Genomic DNA, 10,865 nt, shown 5'->3' with positions numbered 1-10,865 from the left:
ATATATATATATATATATATATATATATATATATATATATATATATATACGTTACAGTTTATAAACAATTCTAAATATTATAAAACATACATTTACACATAATCAATATTGATTAAAAAAACATTGTCTGGACAACAAGAATCATCAGTGAGTGAAATGAGAATTAAATTAAATGAAACAAAAGAGTAGCCTAAAACATCCGATGCGTTACACTATGATCCTAAAATATGAAATTTTATTAAAAATATAGTAGAACATTTTTCTTTCCTTTACAGTTTAGGATGAAATATGACACAGACCCGCTTTCATGAGATTACCCATATGCTATGTTATCTTATATTAGGCTATGCTCTTTTCTTTATTCTTTATTTCACTCAGTCAGGTCATGATAACACTGCGCGCGCTGCAGCCAAAATCTATTATTAGTCCATCAATAACAAACACATCTTGCCACAAATAAAAACGCACAGGCGGCCGTCTAACGTGACTGCAGCTCGGGTCATATGAAGAACCACAAACAGACTTAAAACAGCATTTTTACAACAACATTTTGTTTTCTTTTCCACAGAAAGTAATCCCATTCGCAGGCTGCAGCTGTTTCAAGGTAAGTGCGCAAAGCTTCGAGTATGTCTGATATTTACGACAAAAATAACGGTGAGCTGGAGAAGGTTAAACTGTAATGAAGAGAGCATTGCAGTCATGATTCATGTTCGAGAGCTTTCGTGTGTCAGTCAGAGATTGTGTTTCAGTGGGGTCACCTCTGATATAATGACCATGATAAAGACTCAGTGCTCATACAACAATGCCAATGAATACAACTTTTAAAGTATGTTGGACCACGTGCTTAGAAACTGGAACACTACTGTAATATTGTGAAATATTATTGCAATTTCTAATATTGGTTTCCTATTTTAATATACTTTAAAATATAATTTATTTCTGTGACGAAGTGCTGAATTTTCAGCATCATTACTCCAGTCTTCAGTGTCACATGATCCTTCAGAAATCATTCTGATATGCTGATTTATTATCAGTGCTGAAACTGTTGAGCTGCTTAACATTTATTTACTTTAACCTGTGATACTTTTTTCTTTGATGAATAAAAAGTTAAAAAGAACAGCATTTATTCAAAATAGAAATATTTTCTAACAATATAAGTCTTTACTATCTCTTTTTATCAGTTCAACACATCTTTGCTGAATAAAAGTATTTTCTTAAAAAAAAGAAATAAAAAAATACTGACCTCAAACTTTTGAATAGAATATTGTAACACAAAATTTCTATTTTAAAGAAACACTGTTCTTTTTTTTTTTACTTTTTTATTAATCAAATAATCCTGAAAAAAGTAGCAGAGGTCCAAATTGTCACAGTGTCTGGTTGTGGTGCCCTGGACTGGCCACTTGAGGGCACTCTTCCTGTTTCTATGTTTTATGTGTTAAACTCCATTTCCCATAGTCCCTTGCTTGTTAATTCTGTTCTGATCAGTAGCACCTGTTTATTGTTTCCGATCATGATCACCTGTTTATCATTTACTCATTATCCCATCTATATATACCATGCTCACTCTGTCTGTCATTGCTGCTAGATTGTGTATTGTCTTCTGAGTTTATAGTTGTCTCATGTTCATCGTGTTTTCTGTTCTCTGTGTGTTGGATTACCTTTTGCCACGTTTTTGTTCTGTTCTGTTAATTTGTTACTTAATAAACAACTGCACTTGGATCTACCTTGCTTTCTCCTGGCATTCTGTGACACAAATAAAATATTAAGCAGCCCAACCGTTTCCAACATTGATTAAATCAGATGATTTCTGAAGATCATGTGACACTGGAGACTTGAGTAATGATGCTGAAAATACAGCTTTGATCACAGAAATAAATTATATTTGAAAGTATATTAAAATAGAAAACTGTTATATTAAATTGCAATGTTTCACAAAATTATTTTTTTCTGTATTTTTGATCAAATAAATGCAGCCTTGATGAGCAGAAGAAACTTCTTTAAAAAACATTAAAAATCTTACTCATCCCAATCTCTCTCTCTCTCTCTCTCTCTCTCTATATATATACACACACACACACACACACTATTTATCTTTCGTAAAGCAAGATTTTTTTGAGAAATTGTTTTGATGATCTGATGCAACATCTTCCTGGATCTGTTCAGACATCTGCTCATTAACTGAATGATTTCACACTTTTAATAGGTTTCCAATGTCTCAGTACAAAACCAGAGGGAAACTAGAGAAAAAGGCGGCAGATAAGTCCATTCATCTCCAGTCTTCTTCTGTGAAAAGCAGACATGCAGCAGGTGAAGAAAGAAGAGAAAAGGAAGCTGGAAGTCACATCGCATCCTCAAGTCTAAAAACAACTGTTAGAGAAAAAAAGTCAAACGTCCCTCCAACTCCTCCCACATCAACCCATTCCCCGCCCACTTTCAGAAAACCTCCTCCTATAGAGCCTCTCTTTGACCCGGAGCTCCGCCCCTTTGTGTTTCCCACACACTGTGACGCTCTCTTCGCCTCACTGCGAGGACTCAAGGAGGAGGGGCTTCTGCTGGACTGCAGTTTAAAACTCCTAGGCAACTCCCACAAGGCTCACCGACTGGTGTTGGCTGATGTCAGTCAAACGGCAGAGGCGTGGCTATTATCTGGAGAGGCGGGGCTTAAGGAAGTGGAGCTGGATGGAGGACAGGTGACTCCTGCAGGACTGAAGGCTGTACTGGACTTCAGCTACAGTGGAGAAGCGGACAGAGGAGAAACGGATGAGGTGCTGGAAGCCTGTAGGTGTTTAGGGGCAGAAAGACTCGAGCGACTGTGTGGCAAAGATGTTGCGGTCAGCGGGAGCGAAGAGAGGGAAAGAAGCCTGAGGGTCATCCAAACACTGTGGGAGAGAAACGTTGGCTGTGATGTCATCATACAGACAGACAGTGGAGACCGTTTCCCTGGTAACAGTGAGATCTGAATTTCAAGCTAAACAGAAATAATATAATTAAACTAAAAGCAATTAAAATTAATAGATAATAAACAAAATTAAATATTAAATTTAGTCTTGAGGCCAGATACTCTACCACAAATAATTAGTGCTGAAAGATTATGAATAAAAAATAGAATTCAGGTAAGGGGGGGGCATTTAAAGGGATAGTTCACCCCAAAAAATGAAAATTTGATGTTTATCTGCTTACCCCCAGGGCATCGAAGATGTAGGTGACTTTGTTTCTTCAGTAGAACACATTTGATGATTTTTAACTTTAACCGTTGCAGTCTATGCAACGGTTAAAGTTAAAAATCATCAAATGTGTTCTACTGAAGAAACAAAGTCACCTACATCTTGGATGCCCTGGGGGTAAGCAGATAAACATCACATTTTAATTTTTGGGTGAACTATCGCTTTAAGCTTGATTGTAGCTACAGTCAAGTTACTCTTCTGAAAAAGTAGTTAGCTGCACTACAAGTTACTATAAAAAGTAGCTAGCTACGCTGATGCTAAATTTTTTCACAATGATGCGAAATAAGTGAATATGCATAAATGAGGAATGTTTAAGAAACATTTAAAAACATTTTTATGATGTCAAAGTCTATTGTTTTATTACACACAATATTCAAAAATTGTGAAAAAGCAAAAATTAGAATAAAAAAAAATATTTTACAGGGACGGCATTTAAGAACAACAACAACAAAAACTATTGTAAACCTCTGTACACTGGAGAAGAACATATGGAATATCATACGTTTACTTCAAATTTGTTTAGAAAGAAATATTATCTTTACCCAAAATGTATTTTTCCATTCATATTCAAGAGGGCGCCCTTGTGCAAAATCTCAAAATGCCTCACAGAAGTAATATAACTAACACTGAGCTGAATAAAATGAAGATATAAATGATTTGACTGACTAAACAAAGACAATAAACACACAGCTGCAACAATATATCATTTGTCTGCGTTCTTCAATCCATATCTAGCATTTTCCTAAGAATATAAGGTATATTTCTAAAACAGTGCTAATCGAAATAGCATAGCATATGCAGCATATCGCACTAAGCCAAATCATGATTTCAGTTTTATTCCATTAATCATGCAGCCCTAAATGAACATACAATTACGTCACTGATAGTCCTAAACTAGAAGAAGGTAATGCACTATTAATATGCAGACTTTTAAAAATATGCTGCTCTTCTTCAGTCCATTGCAGGTTCATAAAATGGATTGTAGCTCGTGTTATTTGCTGGAAAAAGTAGCTAGCTACCGGAAAAGCTACATTGTTTTAAAAGTAGCTGAGCTACTGTAAAGCTACTGAAAAATGTTGTTACGTTAGTAGCGTCGCTACATGTAGCTAGCTACTCCCCAACACTGTTTCTAACTTATAAGGTTGCTCACTAAATGTAAATGAGTGTTATCTTCACAGTTATTTTGTTTGTTACTACATTTAACAGGGAATAAAATGCAAAGAATACTTTTTTTTTGTTTGGTTTGTTGTCTTTAAATAAATTCACATTCGCTGATTATATCATAGTTGACATGCCTAATCTATTTTTTATAAAACAAATTAGTGTGCAGTTCAACTTTTCAGTTTTGTCTGCAGCATTTATAATTGTGCAAAGAGTCATTTATGTCATAGCTATATTTCTCCTTGGATACTCTCTTCTAGCTCATCGCGTCATATTAGCAGCAGGTGCGGACTACTTTCGCGCTCTGCTCTGCGGAGGGTTACGTGAGTCCAGTGAGGGTGTGGTGTTACTGCGCGGCGTGAGGTCATGGGTGCTGCACGATCTGCTGGACTTCATTTACTCCGGCCGGCTGAACCTGAGCTGCAGGAACGTGTGGGGTCTGACAGAAGCAGCTTCACAGTTTCAGCTGCAGGGGGCGCTGGCGCTGTGCTTAAACTTCCTGCAGGATAATATGGATGAAACTTCTTGCCTGGATATTCTGGCCTTGGCTGAAGCCTACAGTCTGGAGGATCTGGGCAGACGGGCAGAGGACTATGCTTTAGCCCACTTTCAGAGGGTCGCAGAGGGGGAGAAGTTCAAGGATCTGCCCTGCGTCCATCTGCAGCGTCTGCTGGAGAGAGATGCACTCAATGCAGACAGTGAGGTAAGCTCTGAAGAACCTCAACCCAAAATTAAATTATTTTTAAATAAAATACATTAAATAATAAAAAAAGTTAGGTTAGGCAGAAACTTAAATTAAAAAATTAAAAACAACTAAAGAAATAATATTTGTGGGAATAAATATTGCTTATAAAAGTTCAAGAAATGCAAAAACCCAAGCCAAAAATAATTAATTTGAAATACAATCAGACAATATTATGGGAATTAATATCGCTTAAAACGAAAGACAACAGGTTCAATCAAAAAATAATGTATTAAATAAATTAATACATAAATTAAAACAGTTAAAGCAACAATCTTTTTTGGGAATTGATACTGCTTAGGAAAAAAAAAAAAAGTCAACAACAACAACAAAAAATATGCAAAGATACACTATGATTATGCAATTTACCTGTAGTTACAGTAATTCTGATTAAATGTTACATTAATGTGCTGGACTCTCTATATAAACCAGCTTTTCTCTTTCGGTCTCACCTAGCCTACATCTCTGCGTCTTTCTAAGCAATTCTGGAACTTTACATTGATGCAGTTTTCAAGTTACTGTCTCCCTACAATCGCTCATTTCAGGAAAAGCATCCACTAATTTAAACAGTACAAATAGAAATGTCAAATGCATTGTTACTTTCTGAATGGCTGTTAGAAAAAACATGCTTCTGGCTGCATCAGCATGAAAAGAGCAGCCGGGGCAGCAGCTCATCCAGACTCTCTCTCTCTCTCTCCCGACAGCTGGCCGTGTTCAGAGCCGTGGTGAACTGGGTGGAGGATGATGAAGACCGGAGACTGTCTCATCTCTCACGACTGATGCAGAGCGTTCGGTTCACTCTCATGAGACCGGAGGAGCTGCAGGAGGTGCATTACAGCACTTATGCGTGGACAATCCCTCACTTTGTTTTCTTTAAAGCTCCATAATGTCCACCAAATCTCCTTTAACAGGTGCAGGACTGTAAGCTGCTGCTCAGGAGTTCAGGAGGGAAAACAGCGCTGGAAACTGTGAAAAATCTCCTGCATGGTGATCGGAGAACATCGGACTGCAAACCACGAACACCGAACCAGGTACATCACAGACAGCTGCCGTCTCATTAATAAACACAGCTGAAAAATAAAGTTATTACATAAAATCAATAAAAAAGCAAAACTAGCAATTTCATCACAATTCTATAGTCTACTCTACATACACAACCCATTCACTTCCCGTATTTTACTACCTTTCTAAGCTGCCCCTTTCCCAAAAATTTTGAAAATCGCTTAAAATTTCTAAGATTGATTATTCTCCGTAACAGTGGTTATATATTATTAATTATATATGTTTATTATTAAAGTAGTGGTTTAGTGGTGGGCGATATGACTACATATTTAAATACTATAAATATTTAACTCTGATACACACTTAATATTAATTAGGTTTGTGTCGACACCTAAATGTTATCAATTAAACAGTGGCCGAGAGAGCTCAATGCACTGCAACTTAAGAAAACAAATGCAAATAGAAAAAAAGACCAACAAATGAAGAAAAAATCTTCACCAGTTTGACAATACACGCTGCAAATACACACAACGTGACCAAATACAAAAATGCACTGCAAAAACTCGCAACACAAGCAGAAACCTGCTGCAAATACACACAACGCATCCAAATGCAGAAAGAAGTTGAAAGTAGCACAGACTGGAATGGAAGAGAAGGAAAATTAACCCTAAATGTGTAACAGGACTAACAGCACTTTTTGGTAAAGAAAGTGTTACACTTTATATTAAGTAAACAATTCCTATGGATTTACCATGTAATTACTTTAATGTTACACAGCAGCGGCCAGTAAGTTAGGCTTTACATATAAATTGTGGTTGGTGTCCAGAATGTTACACTTTATATTAAGTAAACAATTCCTATGGATTTACCATGTAATTACTTTAATGTTACACAGCAGCGGCCAGTAAGTTAGGCTTTACATATAAATTGTGGTTGGTGTCCAGAATGTTACACTTTATATTAAGTGGACAGTTCCTGAGGAGTTACCATGTAAGTACACTGGTATTACAGTAGTGCACCAACTCCACCAACTTGCGATCCAACTCCTCCACTTTACATATCCCTAAACCTACCCATCTCCACCCCCTGGATCAAATTGTTCCAATTACTCTTATACATATTGTTGTTACAAAATGTAGTTGTATATGTCCTGTTACACATTTGAACTTACACAAAACATTCGGAGGGTTGTTACATGTGTGTAGTTACAGAAATATCACAGCTCTAGATACTATGTACCAATGTGTACTTACACTGTGGTTACATACTATGTACACATCTAGTTACTATGTAAGTACACAGGTAGTAGGGCCACTTAATATAAAGTGGGACCTTTTTTGTTTTGTTTTATTTGTAGTAAAACAAATAAATTTTCGTAAGGGTTCTGTTGTGGTCTGTGCTACCTGCAACACCTTTCTGTATTTGGTTGCATTGTGCTTTTTGCAGCACGTATTTCCTTGTGTTGCGAGTTTTTGCTGTGCATTTCTGTATTTGGTTGTGTCGAGTGTATTTGCAGCATGTGTTGTCAAACAGATGATGATGTTTTCCTAATTTGCAGGTGTTTTTTTTTCTATTTGCATGTGTTTTTTCATTTGCAGCACGATTAGCTCTCTCGGCTACCGTACAAAAAATATTTAATAATCCTCAATATCAGCAAGACAAAATGAGTCATTAACTTCAACTGACAGGCACTGAACATTTATATGCACCTGCAAGCTCACATAAAGCTATATTTACTAAAAATCAAGTCAAAACCAGTTGACTTTATTGTTTATATTGTAGCCAATTGTAAACTATCGCCCTAGCAAAATGCTAAATGTGGACAATTATATGCAAAGTATCATGTTATTTTAGCATCATGATATTAGTTGTATGTCAGTGATAATATGATATCAGTGTGTTTCTCTTGAATTTGCGTTAGGTTTTGGTGCTCGTTGGTGGAGATTGTGTGAATGAGAATTTCGAGCGTCGAGAGCCAAACCTTTGCCTGTGGTTTGCCCAGTGCTTCATGCGCGGAGAGGGACTCATCCGAACCATCGAGTGGAGACCTTTAGCGCACCTCCCTGAGCCACCACGCTTCCGCCACTGTGTGTGTGTCCTCAACAACACGCTCTATATCATCGGAGGCCGGAAGTACTACGGTGCCCTGGACATTCTGAAGACTGCTCTGAGGTGAGGGTCTTTGGTTCATCTTGTGTTTGCACACAGCCATACGTAAGAAATAATCAGTGATTGTCAGTCCTGTGTCTTGTGTTTTGTTCCCCACGTGTTCCATGTCCCAGTTTTCCCATGTTGATTGTGTTAATTTGGCTCCACGTGCTGTCTCGAACGTCGATCCCGTGTCCTAGGTGTATCTTCCTAGATGTCAATAAAGACTGTTTGATTAAGATTCTCCTGCATTCTCCTCGTTCCTCGTTCGTCGCTCCTTGTTCCTCGCTCCTCACCGTAGGCACATCGTGACAGAAGACAGCTCCATAAACAGTGAGCGGCACCCCTACTCTCCGTGTTTTTGATTCCGGTTTTGAAAGTGTTTTTTTTTTGTTTTCCGTGTTTTCCCCCCGCAATTATGGAGATTGCTGCACACTTGATTGCCGTGGCCCGTAGAGATCTCCCCTTCGTCGAGTGTGCCTGGGAGTTCTGCGGGCTCGCCGCAGTGACGGCATTGGATGACGCCACCATCAACTCTCTGTTCTGGCACGGGGCCAATTACCATCGGCCCGTGGACCTCCCAGACACCACAGGACTAAGCTGGAGGGAAGCGATTTTCGGGTGTCTGGAGAGCATCTGGCCCCGAGCCAGAACCAACCCGCGGCCGCGCCGATGTCAAGCCAGCCAGCCGCTGCATTCCCAAGCCCGCCAGCCGCTCTGGTGTTAGGCCCGACGGCCGCGGCATTCTCGGGTTGTCAAGCCCACCGGCCACGCCGTTCACCTCTAACCAGGGGAGGAGGATGAGGAGAAAGGGACTGTCGCCCTTATCCTAGCCCCGGAGCTCCAGTGTCGGCTCCAGCCCCAGAGCTCGCTCTAGTGTCGCCTCCGGCCCCAGAGCTCGCTCCAGTGTGGGCTCCAGACCCCGAGTCCACTGATGGCTCCTGTTCCTGAGTTTAGCCCACGGAGGGCCCCTGTTCCTGAATTTAGCCCAGAGAGTGCTCCAGTCCCCGAGTTTTGCCCAGAGAGAGATCCAGTCCCCGAGTTTAGCCCAGAGAGGGCACCGTTCCCGAGTTTAGCCTAGAGAGGGTCCCGGTGCCCGAGTTTGGCCCAGAGAGGGCTCCAGTCCCCGAGTTTAGCCTAGAGAGGGTCCCGGTGCCCGAGTTTGGCCCAGAGAGGGCTCCAGTCCCCGAGTTTAGCCTAGAGAGGGTCCCGGTGCCCGAGTTTGGCCCAGAGACAGCTCCAGTCCCCGAGTTTAGCCCAAAGAGGGCTCCAGTCCCCGAGTGTAGCCAAGAGAGGGCTCCAGTCCCCGAGTTTAGCCCCGAGAGGGTTCCAGTCCCCGAGTTTAGCCAAGAGAGGGCTCCAGTCCCCGAGTTTATCCAAGAGAGGGCTCCAGTCCCCGAGTTTAGACCAGAGAGGGTTCCAGTCCCCGAGTTTAGCCCCGAGAGGGTTCCAGTAGTGGTGGAAAGAGTACTAAGAAATTGTACTTAAGTAAATGTATTGCTTTTTAAGGAATAATTTATTTGAGTACAAGTAAAAGTATTGAAAAATAATATGACTCATGTAAGAGTAAAAAAGTAGTTTGCTAAAAAAAAAAACTACTCACGTTACTGCGTTACAAAGTACTTTAGTATTCTACAGCTGAATAACATGCAGATAGAGATGCTTTGACTGATGAAACGTGGAAGACAATAAACACAAATGCAATGCTAATTGACAGCTTGTATCACAGTAAATATTTTTATAAAGAATATTATCTGTTTTTTTAAGAAGGGCAAAAGCAAAGAAGGGTAAGTGAAGGTTTAAAAGAAAAGAAAGGGTCTTAAACAGTGTGAACAGAAAGGTGCCAGTAAAAAATAATGTGGGGTATGGGTACGGTTGGGCATAGTTTGAATTTGAATGATTCTAATTCTTGTCAATTCCTAATTTCGATTCCAATAAGGTAAAAATAAATAAATAAATCTTAGATATCATCTTATTGCAAAATATTTAATAGTTAACGGAATACTCTGAATGAAAATCAACAGGCTAAAGAACACTTACACAAGGATGTGTGCATCAGAGAAAACAGCCCGTGAGTCTTCTTGACTTGAATGGTTTAAAATCACATTGAAAGTGTAGTTTGTTATAATAACAAAGGTGGACTCCGGGCACATTTTCGGTAGGAAAATGTTAACCCATACCTAGGCTTGGGAATCCAAAATCTATTCCAATTCTGGAATAGGTTGCTTATGGTCAGGAATCGTCTACTTGTTATAAAATTAAAATTTCGATTCCTCTTATCGATTCCTTTGTGCGCATTTTAATATGACTTTAAACCATTCAAGCACAAGAAGACTTGTCATGGACTATGCTCCATTCAGCTTAAACACTCCCAAGAAACTCCAGGGCACAGATGATTAATTTCCATAAAGTTTACTGAGAATATTGTGAAACTGTAATACAATACAAATGATATATATATTAATATTAAATCCAAATACAAGTGACAGAGAAAACAGCACGGATTATCTACACAGCGGTGATCTATATGATAAACACAATCGAGCTAGTAAACAATCGGCAGTAATAAACGTAAAGCTAGCTTAGCA

The 10,865-nt window shown here is 39.2% G+C and overlaps 1 protein-coding gene across 1 annotated transcript in view; it reads left to right on the top strand.

Moving 5' to 3' along the window:
• Nucleotides 1-582: 582 nt before the first annotated feature.
• LOC107702758 (kelch-like protein 33) overlaps nucleotides 583-10,865 on the top strand; it is a 24,362-nt gene continuing 14,079 nt past the window's right edge. The window contains exons 1-6 of the mRNA XM_016505168.1: nucleotides 583-604; nucleotides 2,204-2,943; nucleotides 4,646-5,088; nucleotides 5,832-5,954; nucleotides 6,039-6,158; nucleotides 8,051-8,301. Of these exons, the coding sequence (XP_016360654.1) occupies nucleotides 2,211-2,943; nucleotides 4,646-5,088; nucleotides 5,832-5,954; nucleotides 6,039-6,158; nucleotides 8,051-8,301 (1,670 nt within the window). The 5' untranslated portion in view covers nucleotides 583-604; nucleotides 2,204-2,210. The remainder of the gene's footprint in view (nucleotides 605-2,203; nucleotides 2,944-4,645; nucleotides 5,089-5,831; nucleotides 5,955-6,038; nucleotides 6,159-8,050; nucleotides 8,302-10,865) is intronic.

This window comes from Sinocyclocheilus anshuiensis, unplaced genomic scaffold, assembly GCF_001515605.1.
Source record: "Sinocyclocheilus anshuiensis isolate Anshui unplaced genomic scaffold, SAMN03320099.WGS_v1.1 scaffold919, whole genome shotgun sequence".
NCBI classification, from domain to species: Eukaryota; Metazoa; Chordata; class Actinopteri; order Cypriniformes; family Cyprinidae; genus Sinocyclocheilus; species Sinocyclocheilus anshuiensis.
This window is presented reverse-complemented; position numbering and strand designations above follow the sequence as displayed.